Raw genomic sequence first — 19,358 nt, 5'->3', positions numbered from 1 at the left:
GATGTAACACTGAAGTTAATACCTATCACCTGAAAGCCAGAGATGGAATATATTTAAGCTCAGGACTCTAAGAAAGGCAACAATATGAAGTATGCATCTTCTTGAGGAGAATGTCTGCTGTTTCTGTTCATGTTTGCTCTGTCACACAGCTCTCCTCACAGTATTCCAGTGTCTTTTTATTTTTCCCTATTTTGATAACAGAGAAAACATCAAACTGATGTTTTCTGATTCTGAGGAAGGGGTCTGGAAATGATAACAGTAAGCTGTGCACCTACTGGAAGAAGAAGAGGGATATATGGCTGCTGTGAGGCAAGACTTCTAATCCTCTGTGGCCTCCCAGCTATAAGAAATCACCTGGCAGCATATTCCATCTCTCTGAGTCCACAGAAACAGATCTGGAGCCTCAGCTATGAAGTTTAAATAGTTTTTTTGAGACCTGGAGGCAGTTCATGTTCTCTCCAGAGGGTCTGGTCTTGTTCCCACAGCCATGAGGGAGAGGAGACCAATATATCTAGCACTAAATTGCAAACAATTCTCAGGATCTACTCACAGCTCAGCAGGTCAAAATGAGCTGAGGAAACGGTTTTGACAAGTACTTCTGGATTAAGTTTTAAGCAATCAGTATCTGGTTAGGACAGGAATGGCTCAATATCCTGTAGAGGAAAACAGCTGACATGAGTGTAGTTTCAACTTTCCCTCTTTTAATCAGGCTTTCTAATGTTCTGCCAATTCACTCCTGTTCTGCCCTCGATAAGGCAATGCTGCTCAGCCACGGGAACTGACTGTTCAAAAATGCAAAGCTTAAACAGCCTCCCATCTTTTCCTGTAGATTATTTCTACAGTCAAATTGCATTTTGTCACGCAAACTTACATCTTCAATAAAATTTGAATGGCAACATTAAGCTCTGTTTCTGCTTCATAGTCACATATATGTGTCTGCAGCATGAGTGAAAATTGAGTACAATGTTCAGAAGCAAAAATAAATGAAGATGCTAATTTGTCGTGCTTATTTGAGCTGTTTATTCCAAAAGCTGAACAAATGTTTACCAATTAGTGGTTAATTTTCTTTACGTGGTAGAGTTTTAATTGAATGTAGTATTGTTTATTACTATTCTTATCTGCTTGCATTGCAGCATTGCTCTATTTCATATGGGAGGCCTCATTGTACAAATTTACTGGATGACCTGTTCTCTCTGTGATTAATGCACATGCTAATTTAAACCAAGCTACAATGAATATAGGCAAAAGGAGTTAAAAGAATAGGAAAAATGAAAAGAGAATGGGGAGTAATAGTAATTGACTGCTAGGTCTGCAGATAATAAATAAATGCACAACTTAAGGAGCTCAGATAATGCACTTATTTAGGGTAAGCCAGCATGGACTGTTAAAAAAACCACACATATTTTGTCTGTTGTATATTTTGTTTAAAGATTAAGAAAAAAAGCAATTTGCAAAATGTTTTTGTCATACTTGTACAAGTTTCCCCTTTATGTTTCCAGTTCATAAGTACCTCTTTGAGACCTTGGAGAAGCTGTAGCTATGTGCCACCATTGTCAATTTAGATCTCTTGTCCAGGTGCAAAGCCAGATTACAGAACATGCAAGGCTCACTTCCTCCTGAGCACTACATGATGCCCAGAGGATGCTTGTCTGCATTATATGGAGAACAGCCTATCTAGGAAAACTGAACTAATCAGTGAGGATGAAGAGGTGCAACACTACAGCAAATAGCTTCAAGGAAGTGTTTTTTTAAGACTACTTAACTGACATTTTCTGCTATTCAGTTGGTCTATAATTAAATAAATGAAATATGGATCTTAGATTTTTGATGTTTTAGATTAAAAAAAAAGTTTTTGTTTTTTTTTTCATAGGAGGAGCCTTAGATAAATCAATTTAGCTTCATGTATTCCATAAGAATTCATCTCTTAAGCACAAATTCTACTTCCATCCTGCAACTGCTGCTCATTTAAGGAATATAATCTACAACCCTTACATCCAAACAGGCAAATATATAATTAATTTGCATACTGATGTCCTTCAATACTCTTTTGAGACTTTAACCAAAACCAGCTGACCTGGAAAAAGACATAGGCGGGAATATTCTAAATGTAAATGGGCAGTATCTTCAGACAGTATCAGTAGGAGAAAATTATTTTTTATTGTGACTTGAAGGCTAATCAGTACAATGAGTTCTTTCCTGGTGAGTTCGCCATTTGGGAAAGACAGGAAGGAACATCTGGGAAAAGAGGCGTTTACTACACCCTGTCAACCTTAAGATAATAAAAAAGCACATTCCTTGTTTATTTGACTTGGTCCTCATTATCTTTAAACTACTGCAAGTGTCACACGGAAGATTTCTAAGCACACAAATGAATTGTTAGTGCACTTTGAAGAAATGACTGAACAGCAGCAGTTTCTGAGGAGTGCAAAAGCTCCAGAGCCACGACGCTGCTCAGGAGAGCTGCGCCACCTACGGACGTTTCCAAAGGGAGCCGGCAGAGCGGCTCTGCTGGGACAGAGCACCTGAGCCTGCCTGTGCACAGCCCAAATCCTGGAGCACATCCACTCTGGAACACAGCTCCATTCCTAGGGTGACCCATGAACCTAAGCTGTACAATGAACTGATGGGGTTTAAGCTCTTAGAGACAGGACCCGTATATGTGCTCTTAGATCTGCCCTTTCTTTAGTTGCTTCTAAAGTCTCCAGACCCGACACCTAAGCTTTACATATAAACCTTTCTCTTTCCAGCTTTTTTTTCTTGATCCACTGGCATAGTCTGGCTTTCTGGCCTTGATTTCTATGGGAAGACTTGCTCAAACAAGCGTACTAATGTGAAAAGTGCCTGCATTCCCTTTGAAAATAAAGTTTAGGAAATCCACTTAGGCTTGCAATTTGAAACAGAGCAAAGTTTAAATGCTTTTAAGAGAGCTGCAAATGTCTGCATGCCAAGGTGTACTTTATCTGGCACTTCAGAGGTTAGATAGAGCTTTAAAAAATATTGCCAAACTGTGCAGTCCCATTTAGGGCTGAAAAGCTGATGAGGAACTGACAGGTAAGTGATCTGGAGCTCTTTTCTACAGAGCTTAGCAGATCCCTTGAAGTCCATGGCCTTGGACCACCTGCCTTCATCAGAGACATTCCTATAGGGGGCTGCACAGGCAGGACTCTGGAACAGGGAAATGCATCTGTACCTGTGCCAAGAGATGAAGGCCAGAGCAAAGGCTTTCTGATCTACTCTTTCTCATACGCACCATCACAGATTAAAAATTTTGGATTGACATAATAACAATTGCTTCAGATTCACAGTCAGTCCTCTATTAGCAAAGGACTCATAGCATTTAGAAACTTAAACAGCTTGATTTAAATTTACTTCTATGAATTTGAATAAAGGAGAGAAAAGTGAGGATCCTGACAAAAGCAGTGTTCCTCTAAATGTACACTGCATTCTGAAATAAAGAGAAAGGAGAGAAGTCATATCTGAAAGATAAACTGAAGTCACTCCCAGCCTGACCTCCTCTCCATCCATCTCAGCACAAATGCTTCCAACACAACACACAGAGCTTCATATGGCTGATGATGTAATATAGGTCAGGCTAACATACATTGAAGCAATGTAGAAACATAAATTTGGTATATTCTGTAAAGCTAAAGGTTGATCAGTATCCTGTTTTCAATAGAAAGAGGAGTTTTAGGGAAAGAATGTAAGAACAAAGCAAGCAGGAATTATTGACTACTTCATTAATACTGTTACCTATTTTCAGTATGTTCTCCATCTTCTGCCAATCTGTACTTTAGAATGTTCTGAACCAAAGGGTGCTTTCCCATCTTTGTGGCTGGTGTTTCCCTTCTGTAGTTTTTCCAGTATTCTTAGCCCACCTTATGACCTCTGCACTGACCCTGGATGATGAGCTCTGTAGCTGGGAGCCAGGCAATAGGAAACACTATACATGGGGACTAGAGGGTTGTTGAAACCATCTACCTTTGTGAAAATCCTTGTGATGAAGGAGAAAAAAGGCATTTCATTATAATCTTATCAGTAAATTGCAAATGCATTCTCTGTAGCTACAGGATTAACTTGAGGATTAATTACAATACCAGCTTTCTGCTTTTCACAATGCTGCCTTCTTTTGCAAACCCATTCAGTATTGTGTTCTGTGGGCCAAACTCTCTTCCCAGATACGTCTATAAATCCACTGAGACCAAACAAGCTAAACAGTCTGGAGTGAAACAAGCCCATGCAAATTGCATTTTTTAACCGTTGCGTACTTTTCTGCCATTCTGATTGTTTTCTCTTTTTGTAAGACCGTGCTTTTAGATCCACTATCAAATCCAGGGAAAGGAACTGAAAGCCTCTGGACTATGCAGCAGTCTCCCGGGGAAATTTTTTATGACTCAGGAAGGATTTGAGACATCTCAAAAACAGGAGATGCCGCTGTCAGGGGATGGTGGGAAGCAGAAGAGTCTCTCAGCCCTGGCAGAGGGGAAAACTCAGCTGCCTCCTGCCCAGCACCAGCCCCATCTCTTGCTGGCAGCAGTTTTCCAGGGAGCTGCCATTGGTCATCCTGAAGCACTGGGACTGAATTCCCTAGAGAAACATTGTACTTAACGACATTTTTCTGTGTGGGAATTATATACACTACTTCCCTTTCTGATGCCTATCGCATATTTGAGCGGTCATTTGAAGTTGCTGTGTTCTGTTTTGCTCCTGTTATCAAATCACAATATTAACATAACAAGGATAATTATAGATACCATAAATTAATAACAATACTCTCTGTTTGCTAAGCATCAAAGTACATTCTTTGATAGAGAGCATAAGGAAAAGTCTCAGAAAGAAATATCACTTTTGTAGCTTCTTACAGACTCCCCTGGTTAGAGAAATGAATGGAGAGTTCAAAGGTAAGGTATTTAATGAAGATAGGCACTGATTTGCAACACATATTGCAACACTTAACCAATTAATGTCCCACTCGTCTTAGTAGGAAAATCACAAAAAGAGTTCCTAAAATGTCTTGGAAACTCAGCTAAGATTCAAAGCCTGACCAAATGGTTGCATTAGCTTGGATGTGATGGTATCAAAGCAGACAATTCTAGCAAGAGCCTGGCTGAAATGTCAGTGTTGCATGGAATCAGCTCGGCCTCTGGGCAGTATTTCTTTGGCTGAACCATTCTCATGGTATACTTTGGGCATCCTCATCTCTGCCATGATGCTGTTGCTTCTCTGTTTGCTGAGGCACATCTGATTGCCTGTATGCATTTACCACTTTGTCTGATGTCTAGAATGTAAGTCTCTTGGATAGAGGAACACTGCATTTTTGTGTACATATGGAGTCTTGCACAGAGGGATCCTGATCTGTGACCAAGGCTCTCAGAGAGAATGCTAAAGAGAATTTCCAGCAAGAGCTGAGAAATACCCCAGCCCAGAGATTTACATGCAGTATTCCTTGAGCAAAGGTGTATGTGCACACAGGAGACATTTCTGCTAGCTACCAATGTTAAGCTTTCTGTACATACTAGCTCTGACTATGCAAGAGATCTCTGCTGAATATCCAGAACTGGATTTTTCAAGAAGGAAGTAGTATAATTAGTCAACTCTCATAATTATGAAGAGTTCTCCTAGCACAGCATAGAAGTAAAATTAATTATGATTGCACTCAAAGAAGAGATTCATGGCCTGGACTGTTAACTGATAGCTACAATATAAGATGGATGTAATCACTGCCCAGCACATGGATTCTTGCAATTCAAATAAATACTTGGATATCTTACACTGCAGGAGGCACTTTGATTTTTTTCTTTTCTTTCTTTAAGTGTTTTCTTTGTCTGTTCCTAACATTTTAAATTAAGGGGAACTGAACTTTGTTCAGCGTTAGGCTGCCCTGTAGAAGAAATATCATAAACAGAGATAAATGCATTCTAAAACGAGAGGAAAGAGGAATATTTTTGTTTAAGCTAAAAGCATTAGTCTTTTCCAGACCTTAATGTGGACACTCAAGGAAACTTTTCTATACAAACCCCAAATGTGAAAAATCAACCTTCCTTCTAAATATCAGAATGCTGTATATCTGATACGGATGCTTCCCTCTATGTTGTTTGGCTGAAACCAGTACTTGTGGGTACTAGTGAAGGGCTCAGGAGATGCTTCCTGCTCACAAACCAATCCCATAAAGAAGCTGGTGCCTTTGTCCCTTAGCACAGCACTTCCAACCCACCATTGTGAGAAGGTGATATATTAGGTTGCAAATGTCACAGATGGAACACATCCTGCTAAGGGCTGAGACAAGGTGCTCAGAGCATTCAAGTCCAGCTAATGTGCATCTCCTCACTTTCCCAGATGTCCCACTCTGCTTGCACATTAGGATGGCTGGTGAAACAGTCACAGAAACCATGCCTGGATGGTCAAGCACAGCAACAAATTAGAGGCAGAGAGGAGCTGAGGAAATCAGTCACTGGAAGGCTGCATCAGAGTTTAACTCTCTGGTTTCCAAACAGCACTTAAAGATCCAAAACTGCTGCTCAAAAAGACAAGGGGATCATTCACACAACTCAAATTACTCATGTGCTCAGGGCAACAGCAGTCCCTGTAAATTCCAGGCTCAAGAAGCACTTAAATATTAACATGGATATTTTCCCTTGTGTGACTTTTCAAAAGATCAGCTGGACAAATCCCTGCAAACCCACCAAAACTGTCTACCAGATGGCAGCCACTGATTAATTTGTCTTAACTTAAGCCAAAAAGGAAGAAAATGTGATGGGTGGAGCCGCAAAGACAAGCACAATCAACATCCGACCAAATAGGGTTTCCTGTCACCTTGGGAATGACACTGATTGGCACTGTGGTTTCCTGTGTACAAGCTAAAACCAGTAGCAACTGGAGTAACAAGAATAAATGCCAGATGAGAGATCTGGGAATACAATAAAATTATCATAAAATTCCTGACTAAACCCCAGAGGACAGTAAAGGCATAACCAAGGGTAAGCACAGAGTGCATATGCTAAACAGAGCATTCCTCTGTACATGAGAGCAGAGAGCCATGAAGCTGCATTACAAGAATTTCTCTAAACAAAGGTAGGCTAATTTGCCTAAATTAACCACTTCCAAAAGTGAGAGTCATGTGCCTTGGAAAGCTTATTTTTTGCAAGGGAAGAAAAAAGGGATGTGGGACAACTGAAACCAGAGATGGAAATAGGAGTGTAAACCCACCATCCACCCACACTAATCTGAAGTAATTTTAAGATGTGCCACAGACACGGGGAAATGAACTGTGGGTGTAAGTTTGGGCAATGGTACAGAGTTATTTGTGTTTATTTATTGAGATTACAACTCCCACAGAGTTTTGCTTCAAAGAGCTCTAAACACAATCAAAACAGCTTCTCAACCAGCCAGGAGTCAAATAGTTAAAATACAGGTTTTAGAGGGTCTTTGTTAGGCTGGTGACTGAGTTCACTTCCTCTCCAGAGAAAGGGGACAATTCACATTCCTGCCCTCTTCCTACACTGTAGATAAGCAAAGACGTCTGTAATGGGTTGGACAGAACAGACGTTCATGCAGCTCAAAGATCTGGCACTTGCAGAAAGTTTTAGTGTTTCTGTGCACTCACAGAAATGTTCCACAAATACAGGCTGGGGGCACAGCATTATTCTCTCTCTAGTGATGAATCCACGCGCCAGCACAGACCCCTTGGGAATTGAGCAGCAGACCCTGGAAGCTGGATCCCATCTCACGCTCCCCATTACTTAGAGTAGTTTCTCCCACCTCAGTAGCCCAGGTAGCCCAAGGTCCTTGCTTTTACTCTTCACCCAGACTTCAGGAGCCAGAAATCAGCGTGGCTTTCAGCTAATTGAGATGGCCTGAGAAGGAGGGAAGCCACAATGCAGGGCTTCAGGGAGACCCTGCACTGAAAAGACAATTACCCAAAAGGCAATAAGCAACTGCTTCAATCAGGACTGGTCCCCTTGCACACCCACTGCACACTACATGTGCAAGCTACATCTTGAAAATAAACATCACAGTGCCAGGGAAACAATCCCAGGCACTGAATGACAGTGCTACATAACAATCATTGTGGCCCTGGTTGTTTTTTTAGCCTGTGACAACAAGAGCACTCCAAAGCAATTTATGGTTTGGGAATGAGCACATGCACAAACCATTCCCAGGAGGAAGTATGCATCCAGGCCCTGCTTCTCTAGAGGCAGAGAGCTTAGCAATATGGACACAAACCAATCTCTGCTACACAGCCTTAGTGCTATAAGTGTATCTGGGTACATTGAATTTATAAGAGGATGCCCACCCCTGGAGGTGTTCATGGTCAGGCTGGATGGGGTTTTGAGCAACCTGACCAAGTGGAAAGTGACCCTGCTCTTGACAGTGGGGCTGGAACTCGATCTCTTTCAAAGTCCCTTCCAACCCAAGACATTTTATGATTCTATGATCTTACAGACCAGAATGGAATATAGGTGCCAAATGAGAGAAATGTATTTTTAAGTCTTTCAGAAAGTGTGTGTATGAGGGGGTTGTAATTGTATTCCCTCACTCTTCTTAAATGATGTGAACAAATAGTAGCAAGTAGGACTTCTACTGTTCTTATCTTTGTTACATCTCTTCAGATGGACACAACATCCAGCCATCCTCAATCCAGTGGTTAGGAATATGTCTGGAGATTTATGTGCCATGCCCAAAGTGCTCTAAGGAGATGGTAGAAGAGACAGATCAGAGCACAGAAATTCCTGCCTACCACCTCAAACTCAGTTTACTGGTGCCTGGTGCTTTGCAAATTCCTTCTGATAGGATATCACCTTAAAACCATTCCACAGCTAGCACTTCCATGTTGGCATATAGCTTTGCTTCAAACAATTACACTGACATTTTCCTAAAACAATCCCTACTATTTAAATGAAGAATGCAGAAAGCATATTCAGCACCACACAATAGGGAAAATTTATCCTCCAAATCTATGCAAAGCTACTTTATTTTAGCCAGGAAATCCAAAGCCCCTTCCTGTAAATATGTTAAGTAAATTCCCATGTTTGTGCAATAAACTACAAAATCTGGCATGTTTACAGTAGCCCAAGTGCAAGGTGCTACCCTCTGAGCATTACTTGAAATTATGACTCAATGGAGTTTTGTAAAATCATAATGGATCAGCAACACCATAACTGTATTTGCAGCAACTGTGCTCTGTGATCTAAAAATCAGAACAGAGAATTGTTAGAAATTTTTCTCATCTATTAGAGCAGAGATGTGGTTGAACAGTGATATCCTGAGGTGCAGCTGAGGTTATATTAATGAAGAAAAGAGCACATCAGGTTCTTTACCCTGGCTCCAATGTTTCTTATGAGGTTTTATTCAGGATACTGTATTGTTAAGATAATGATTCATTTTAATGAATGCTGCCTTTCTAAAATAAGGAAAACAGGTATTAGAGTTAGTTTTTGTGGTATTTGTCATCTGTGGTATTTGTCATCCAGATGGCAATTTACAGTATTCAGAAATTGCCTAAGACGCTGAGGCTATAGTTTAATAATTTGTGTGTCTATGCAGAATGAGTAATAAAAGAGAATACTTTTCAATATTAAAAGCAATTTGTTTCCACCTCCAAACCTGAAGCCTAAATTATACAAGATTTTCTTTGTAAAGATGTAAAATACAAGATGTTTCTGAGGAAGGATGCTGAAGACAGAAAGAGAATAATAATTGCTCTCATTATTTGTACGTGCACTTTTTGCTAATACATTCCTGTTTAAAAATTTACCTTTTGGCACTGAGTTCCACAGACTCCTATGGGTTATCTGAATCTTTTTTTTTCATATTATAAAGAAATATATTGCCTTTCTTTCCCACTAGAATACCTCTCTTTCTCATGTTACAAGGAAGTGGACAGAGAAGTGCACTTAGCTTTATAATGCATGTTACATTAACTTTGTTTCATTATACTTACAGGGAGCTGTACTCACTGCATGTCTACTGAACACTTCTTAGAACTGGTGAAAGAATTCTGCTGCCAGTTTACAGGGACCTTCAGGATGGTAAGAGAAATCTCACTGGGGAGAGTCTATCAGCTATGGCATAGCATTGCTCTGCTTTGTGGGGAAAAGTAACATCCCACAGAGTTCTCACAGTCAGAGTTCAAGCCAAATTTCACTCACCTGTTATGTTTTTAGAGAGCAATAATGATTGATTCAGGTGATTGTCCCCGTACTGTTCTCTATGCTGATGCCTACTGATTTTCCATAGAGGTTGCAGAATTGGTTGCACATTCTGCTGAATGATGCCTGTGAGCAGCCCTCTCCCCTCCAAGTTTTGCTCTTGCTGGCTCTTCTTTTTCACAGAGTATCTTCTATTTTCCTGTGTCACAGATGTTCCTCTATACCATTGCATAATTATTTTATTTCACATTTTAAAATGGTTTATTATTTCACTTATCTGCTGGCTTTTTGCTTTATTTGCCAAACTGTTTTCTATCATCATCTTCACTCTCTTGTGTATATTTGCAGGGGAAAAAAAATCAGCACAAGGCACATGTAAAATACTACCTGTTCTGAATAAGAGTCCTGCAAACCCCTGGCATCCTGATAGTGATCATGAGGAGCTCTTCATTTTAGACAGAATAAGTTTCTGATGAATATGTAAAAGACTAAGAAAACACAGAGCTGTGATTTTCCCCTCTGATTACTTAAATATAATAGCCAGTTTTAGGATTTTGTGGTTAGAATGGAATACAAATGCTTGAGAAATTTTTCCAAAACACTGTTTGTTTTCAACACACAGTAGAGGAGACATTTTCCACATTTTCTTTTCTTCCATGTATCTTTGCCCAGTAACTAATTTGAACAAAACATCATATTGTCCACTAGTTAGTTGAAATGCAGTTGTCTTAGTCACAAACAACACTGGAACTAAAATTCACAGCTGCAGTGGCCACAGAAAATGTAAACCCTGTTGTAATACTGTGCTGGTGTGGTAACACTTGTATTTATATCTAACATGATTGTAATTTAACAACTCACTGCTTGCACTAAGAATTTTCAATGCTTGATATGTCAGAATGAAATCTAAAATACCACATTCCACTTCACCAGATTCTGCTTTTGGCTGGGACCATTCATATCAACATGAATTTTGGGCCAAGAAACAGAATAAAAGGAAACATTATTCTGATGAAGGAAGAGTATATATTATTCATATAAACCTATAAAAGCCTAAGTAGAAAAGTAAACACTGATGCAGTATTCATAGATGTGCTTATGGAAGAGAAAACAATTTTTTGCATCTGAAAGTCAGGTGTTGGCACTGTGATACTGTGACAGCTCGTCACGAAAGACAGCCACAGGACAACAGCAGCTCTCCTGCTCCTTTGGTCAGCAACAGAACAATGTGGGCTGCCAGGGGAGAAGGTCTTTGCTGCAAAGGAGCAGCAGTCGTGGGCACACAAAAAGAAAACAACTTCAAAGCATTCTGCACTGAATGATCCAGGAGATGCACAGAGGCTGTGAAGAAATAGCCCTTCACTGGCCTGCCTCAGCAATTGTAATAGAAAGGGGACAGTGCCTCTGTTCTGACAGCCCCGTCACCTCCACACCTTGAGTCCACCCTCTACTCTTGGCCACCACTTTCCAAACTACATGCTGCATGTGAGCATACATCCATGAGCAGCATCTAGGAAAATCATAGAATCAGAGAATAGCTTCAGTTGGAAAAGACCTTTAAGGGTCATCTAGTCCAACTCACTTTCCATGGATAAGGAAAGCTTCAATTAGAATAGGTTGTTTAGAGTCCTGTTCAACCTGACCTCAAATGTTCAAAAACTACTTCCTTGTAACTAATCTAAACCTAGACTCCTTCAGTTTGAAGCCACTTGCCCTTATCCTATTGCAACATGCCTGAACAGAAAGTTTGCCCCCATCTTTTTTATAGGCCCTCTTCAAGTATCAAGAGGCTGCAGTAAGGTCTCCCCGGAGCCTCCTCTTCTCCAGCCTGAACAACCCCAACTCCCTCAGCCTGTCCTCATGGGAGAGGAGCTGCAGCCGCCTGATCATTTCCTTGCTCCAACAGCTCAGAGTCCTTCTCACGCTGGGGGCACTGGGGCTGGATGCAGCGCTCCGCGGGGAGTCTCACGGGAGCGGAGCACGGAGCACGGGAGCAGCCTCGCCTCCCGCGGCCGCTGTGCCGGTCAATCCCGGCTGCGCGAGCGCCTGCCCGGCCGCGGGAGCTGCAGGAGCCGCAGGGTGACCGAGCCGCCCGCCGGCTCTAGGTGTCACTGTCCCCAGGCCGCCCGCCGGCTCTAGGTGTCACTGTCCCCGCGCTGCCCGCCGGCTCTAGGTGTCACTGTCCCCGCGCTGCCTGCCGGCTCTAGGTGTCACTGTCCCCAGGCCGCCCGCCGGCTCTAGGTGTCACTGTCCCCGAGCCGCCCGCCGGCTCTAGGTGTCACTGTCCCCGAGCCGCCCGCCGGCTCTAGGTGTCACTGTCCCCGCGCTGCCTGCCGGCTCTAGGTGTCACTGTCCCCAGGCCGCCCGCCGGCTCTAGGTGTCACTGTCCCCGCGCTGCCTGCCGGCTCTAGGTGTCACTGTCCCCAGGCCGCCTGCCGGCTCTAGGTGTCACTGTCCCCAGGCCGCCCGCCGGCTCTAGGTGTCACTGTCCCCGAGCCGCCCGCCGGCTCTAGGTGTCACTGTCCCAGAGCCGCCCGCCGGCTCTAGGTGTCACTGTCCCCGCGCTCCGGCACAGCCGCATCCCGCAAGGCACCGGCCTCGCCGCGTCTGCGTAGGCGGCAGAAAAACTGCGGCATCTCACACATTTGATAGTGCAAATAATCTGCCGGGAAGCTGTGTCTTATAGAAATAGCTGAGTAACAGCATTTCCACATACACAGAAAAATATGTTCATGGACTTAGCTCAAGTATTCAGAAGCACAACATGTTTTAAGAAGCTGGACAAACTCCCAGAAATATTTTTATCCATGCACAGTAGTCCATTAACAATTTTTTTGCCTCTGTACTGGCCAGTGCTATTCCAAATAAAAATGGAAAAGTTCAGAGAGCCAGAGGCTGATGTGGTGCTTTGTGAAAAATCAGTTCCGCTATATTTTTGCATTTAGATCATAGAATCATAGAACAGTTTGGGATGGAAGGGACCTTTAAAGGTCACATAGTCCCATTCCCCTGCCATGGGCAGAGACAGCTTCAATTAGATCACGTTGCTCAGAGCCCTGTCCAATCTGACCATGAATGTTTCCAGGGATGGGGCATCAGCTACCTCCCTGGGCACACTGTGCCAGTGTTTCATTCTCATTGCAAAAGAAATCTTCCTTATATCTAATCTAAATCTACCCTCCTTTAGTTTAAAATCACCACCCCTTGTCCTGCCGAGGGTATGTTCCTCAAAGCAGGACCTAGTGTATAAAGGAAAGAGAACTTGAGAGGCAGGCACAGATTAATGGAATAGTTTTGTCTAGAAGGGATCTATTAAGGTCATCTAATCAAACCCCCCTGCAATGAGTAGAGACATCTTCAACTAGATCGGGTTGCATTATCCGACTTTTCTGTCCCATCCTTCAGAGAGATTGTCACAGACTTCCCACCTAGATGACTATGCACAGCTCACTATGTGTTCAAAGAGAAATCAATGAACCGTGGCCCAAACCAGGAACAGTTTGGTCTGGATCACACGAGACATTTCAGGACTATGGATCGCTTGTAAGGAATCAAACCAGGGAGTAGTCTGGATGGTTAGAAAATACAGCTCAGGAACCACTGCCAAACCATGTGACCAAAGGAATCTCCATGCTAATTTTGTCAATGAGCCCCCATATCCACTCTAGCCTGCCAAGAGCTTCTTCCCCAGGCAGAAACCAAAATCAGCATAGCAAAAATTATTGAAAGGGTGCCCTAAAGCTGTGCCATGAGTAGTACAGAACCTCCAGGTTTGATTCACTCCATCCTAAGAGAAGAAGGGCTGCCAGTAGACTGTTTTGAGCATGGTTTGCAGTGGGCAGATCCATACTGTAAGGTCCACTCCTCCCAAAGGTAATGAGGATGGCCCGAGGCTGCCTAGTGCAAGGATTTTTTGGGGCAGAAAAGTGGAGAGGAGTTTTCAACTGACCAGTTATCTAGTCACTAGATAAAATCTGAGGCAGAACGTGTCAGTGTATTATTACTTTTTGCTTCCAACACTGCTGAGCGTTAGAACGCATACAGATTTGTTCATAGTAAAGGTTATAGTAAATAAATAAGAAATAGACATAATAATAGCTGCTTATGTCAGAGGAACAGAAGATAAACTATTCCCTAAAGTTCTCTCCCTCATAGCCCCAGACCTTTGTACATTGAGCTTGGAATAAACAACCATTTCTTAGGAGTGGACTTGGGCTGATAGAGTCTGTGTTAAACATGGCAAAAAAGAGCTGCACAATGGGATGTTATCACAACGGATTTCGCTTTTTCACAAGTCTGTTAGTGTTCTTTTACAGTAGAAACTGAAGTGCTCAATTCCTTTAACTTCTTTTGCCTTACTAATAACCTAAATGTCTGGTTTATTTGGTCAAACATCAGGTTTAGTTTTTTCTCTTTGTATCTCAGCTGTCCATTTTGTCAAATCTGACTCAGAACTTTGTCCTTCCAAAGGATGCAATTAGGTTGAGGAGAATTAAATGTAAAATTCCTATCTGTAGTGGAACTTAATATCCTAAATCAATGGTTTTTACTTTCTTTGCTTGAGAAATGGAAAACTTTCTTCTCCTTATGTACAAAAAGTTTCTTGTCCTTAGGTATGAAATTTCTCTGCAAATTCCTTTCGCTCGATCCCTCTCAAGTATTGCATATGCTATGTTAGATATTAAGTATTATAAATTAGCTATGTGATTCTTATGCTTTTGGGTTTATTTTAAGGCTCTTCTGGAATGAGAGAAACTATCAAAATGTATTTACTTGCTTCCTCCATTACTTTTTTTTTTTTGCAGTGATATCACTACATATTTTATGACAGCTTTGCCTTTAAGCCTCTTTCAGTCACAGAAGAATCAATCCCCCTCCCTGAGCTCTGTCTGTCATAAATCCATTGATAAAATCTCTGCCACTGAAATCCCCATGGCTGAAGCTGAATCAGGGTTACAGCTCAGCTGAGATCCCTCACAGATGAGGCTCTGCTTGGTCTCTGCATGGCGTCTGTTCTTTCATTTATCGTCTGTGCCGGGGCAGCAGAGTTCACTTGCACAGCTGCATGCTATGTGAGCTATTCAGAGCACTGATGCTTTATGAAAGCAGCCTGCAGCCATCAGACAAGAAATTATACAGGTTTCTAACGGAGGAGAGACAGATGTCAGTGTGCATTCTCTTATGTGAAGAATAACTAGTTTTATAAAAAGAGCACTGGCCCAGTTTTGAAAGGCGCAATGAATGGCAGGGTTTGGTGCCCAAGCATTTCTGAGGAACTGCACACAACAGTTGGTTTCATTACTCATCACTTCTTCCTTTTAGTAAAGCCTGTAGACTTTGCACAGTATCCTGACCACCACGAAAAGCTGCATTTAAGGAAAAAATATGTCCAAAGGTGATAATGGAAACACTGTATAAGATTGCTAAATGCACTCGGTGTAAATACTTCTAAGTTTTCCAGGTGCTAGGGACTCCCTGAGAATGAGAATGTCCTTTGCTGACAATACATAACCAGCCCGTGAACTCTCTTTCAGGATCTCCAGGATCAAAACAGGCAAAACCAATGAAAAATAAAAAAATTATTTCTTTGGAGTATGGGAAAAATATAATCAGCAAAAAGAATGCTACTAATGTAGTTAATCTCAGCCTAAACCTGAACATTTTCATGTGACCTGAATCTTTGGTCATATGTAAAGAAAAGGAGAGAATACCTGTGAGATAGATGTTAACACACCAAAATCCCATTTCTCAGATGTCCATATGGCAAAGTCTCCCATTCATTGACAGAAGAGAAACATACGAAATCATGAAGGATAAGTATGAAAAAGTAGAATTAATCCTGAGCACACCAGGCACCATCCTACCTTTCCTGGAGTCCCACAGGTTTCATTCTGAAAGGAGACGGGCTGGCACACAGGGGAGGTTTAAGCTCAGGAACACATTGGCCTTGAGGGTCCACTACAACATTGATAACCTTTGGAGCCTGTTGAGGCTGGACCATGCTGTTGGTGGTCTTGTACTCAGTCTGAGATGTCTGCAGGGGAAGGGGTGACAGGTGGATCTCCTGCTTCTTTTCCTTCTCTTGCCTTAGTGACAACTGGATCTTCTCCTTTAATCTGTACAGAACCTACAGAAATAAAGAGGACAGCTCAATCTCAATTGCCTGGTAAACAAGGCAAGGAAGGTATCACAAATGCTGGAGAAGATTGCCATAGGTGACTTTCATTCCTAGAAGGTAAGTCACAAGTTGTGTTACACAGCATTTCCCACAAGATAAGCATTTCCATTACATAAACTGCAGTGTACACGCGGGCAGCAGGGATTTTAACAGTTCTCACAGTGAGTTAGTACTTATTTGCAATACCTGCAGTAGTATTATTTAAAGAGCAAATAACACAGAATGGAGAATAGTTTCAGAAGATATTGTGAAGAAGGAAATACTAATAAATACAGTAACTGTAGAAGAAATTTTAAGCATTTTAACACAAGAGACAATGACACAAAATAAAATAGATGTTTATGATTTAGCCATATACAAGTCTCTAATTACAGCAGCCTCAATTTGTTTTAGAGCAGATGTTTTAGAAGCCCTTACTCATCTGGCATAGAGCTGGTGGTTGAACAGGGTAACTTTACTAGGTCACTTTGGTAACAGTAGGCTGCCATTACTCTGAAATACTCCTCCAGGTAGGGAGAGGCTCCAATATCCTGAGAGAAACATTAACTATTCTGAAATAAAGCTGAAGTAATGAGTGGCCTATGAAGTTATTTAACCATCTGTTCAGAAAAGTGTGCTTTACAATCACCAAGAAATTGATTTCTGAACACACTGTAATACCAGGATTATCTGTCCACATATTGCTTATGAATGTGAACATCTGGAATGTGCAACAAAAGCAGAAGTTGTACTGATCTTCTTCCATCAAACTCTACACTGACGTTGCTGAACCCTGGCTTGGTGAGGGCAGGTAGGTGGCTTGTGCTCAGTAATGTCACTCCAGAGGTACCCATGCTACACCTGTTTAACATATCTTATTTCTTTGGAGGGCAATACAAAAAACAATTTCTGAGCTATAGCTGTTCCATTTTCAAAACATGCCTTACCAGCTGTGACATTTATAAGAATTGTAAATATTGCGAGTGGAGATGGAAGGCACTTACACAGTTTTTTGAAGGTCTCTGCAGATACCCTTGTACTTTCCACTTTGCTTTATCTGTTCCTGTAAAGCATTTGATTTGGATTCTTGAGTAAGAGAAAACCTAGACCAGAACATTTTTTTCTCTGCAAGCTAATTCTTTGACAGTTGTTGCCCCTGCTAGCACCACATAAAGATCTATCATTCCTTAGCTTTCCAGTGATGGCTAGATATATCTGATGGGTTTGTTTGTTCAAGGATTAGCATTAGAGGTTTACTGGGAACTGACCTAATGTCATTAGCAATACACAAAAACAAGACTTGGCTAGGTAAACCATCTGTTCATTCTGAAGGGTTTAGAATTACTAGGATAAGATTTCTTTCCCATAATTTTGCAGAAAAAGAAGTCCTCTCAGGGGTACCTGTGAAGCAAGGGCACTGGTACCAATAAAGAGGGACTTGAAATATTTTTACTGTCTTTTTCTCTAGTGAGTGCTTTCAGGTAATTTGTTTCTGATAACCAGCAGATAAGCAGCTCACAGACTCATGGCCATGACAATGCTCACCATACCTTCTTGTCACTAATATGTTTTGACATAGTTTCACTTCTTGAGGACCTAAGGAATTATGGTTTTGACTTCTAAAATGTGGACAAGTATTATTTATTATACTATTTAATAATATATTATTAAGACTCTAGGAAAAAAAAGATAGCTTGACCCTAGCAGAAAATGAAAAAAATCTAACCAACAACATTTGATCTAAACACTAACATTTTTCCTCAGAAAGTGTTACAGGGCTATAAGAGTTTTAATGAAAGTAAAGTAAAAAATCCAGAAATGGCCAAAAATATAGTGACCAACCCAATCTGCCACTCTGACACACATTAAATGGGATAAAAAACAAACATGAGTTGTTTGTTAGCTTTACAGATTGGACATACCCATGTATTATCAGATCCTGGCAAAATCTGAGACAGTGTCCATTTGTAGTTTAAACAGTAGCACATGTAAAGATACAGGTTGGACCTGGGAGGAACAGAAAGGGGAATCCCTGCAGAAAAGACCACAGAATAATAGCAATTCCATCTGAAAGGAATTCAAGGAGTCTACTAGTATTGACCTCTGCCCTAACTTCACACCCTGAAATAGGGTGTAACTTCAGCTACACCCTATTTCAACAATTTCTGATGTTTGCCTAAAATCAGATGTTTGCCTAAAATCTTAATGGGGGAAAACTCACAAGCTTCCCCAAGCAATGCAATCCAGGGTCTGGTGAACCCATGTGATAGCAAAGATCTTTTTAATGAGTCAGCCAAATCACCTTGTAAAAATTTTTCTCTTTTCCAGTCCCCAATGGAGAAAGTATTATCTTCTTCCTTACAACAGCCTTTGAAATCTTTCCACGTTTGAGAACTATCATGTTTCTGCTTGCTCCTTTTCCCTGTCATAAATAAACCAATTATTTCATGTCTTCTGTGTTTCTGATCACTCTTGCATCTCCTTCCTCCTATAATTGCCTGAAATTTTAAGCAAATGTGGTGGACAGAGACAATAGAAAATGAGTAAGACATGACAACCAAATTACCATAGCAGAGCTGAATTCAGATCTTAGAGATCATATCCTCATTTATATATCCCAGGGTAAGAAGTGTATTTTTGCAACATTGATGTTGCTTATCTCCTTATCTACTTCTGTAATACTGTTCTGTGATACCGCTGGAACCTTTCCTACAGAACTGTTGTTTTGCCACATATCTCCTACATTGTATTGATGCACATGATTACAGCTCTTGTCACTGCCAAGCAGCATTGTTGTTCTTCCCCATCTTTTCTCTGGCACCTGAGGAATATTTGAAGTTCTGATATTGTCATACAGAATGCTTTCAATTTCCAATATTGCTGATGCATTCCAGGTCATTAATGAAAATATTGTGTGGTACCAGGCAAGAACAGCCAGCATTTTCTATACTTTTCCAGTTAAATAGTCAGTAATGACCAAAATATCTCTTCTCCAAAACAGAGAGTAGAGAAGAAGAGATTTCTAGAGTTATCCTCCTCCTTTGAGTGAAATGGCA

General features: G+C 41.3%; 1 protein-coding gene across 1 annotated transcript in view; it reads right to left on the bottom strand.

Annotated features, from left to right (window-relative positions):
- PTPRR (protein tyrosine phosphatase receptor type R) overlaps positions 1–19,358 on the bottom strand; it is a 139,400-nt gene that overhangs the window by 38,010 nt on the left and 82,032 nt on the right. Inside the window, exon 6 of the mRNA XM_058805032.1 lies at positions 16,010–16,272. Within this exon, the coding sequence (XP_058661015.1) occupies positions 16,010–16,272 (263 nt within the window). The remainder of the gene's footprint in view (positions 1–16,009; positions 16,273–19,358) is intronic.

Source organism: Ammospiza caudacuta, chromosome 5 (genome assembly GCF_027887145.1).
Source record: "Ammospiza caudacuta isolate bAmmCau1 chromosome 5, bAmmCau1.pri, whole genome shotgun sequence".
Lineage (NCBI taxonomy): Eukaryota > Metazoa > Chordata > Aves > Passeriformes > Passerellidae > Ammospiza > Ammospiza caudacuta.
This window is presented reverse-complemented; position numbering and strand designations above follow the sequence as displayed.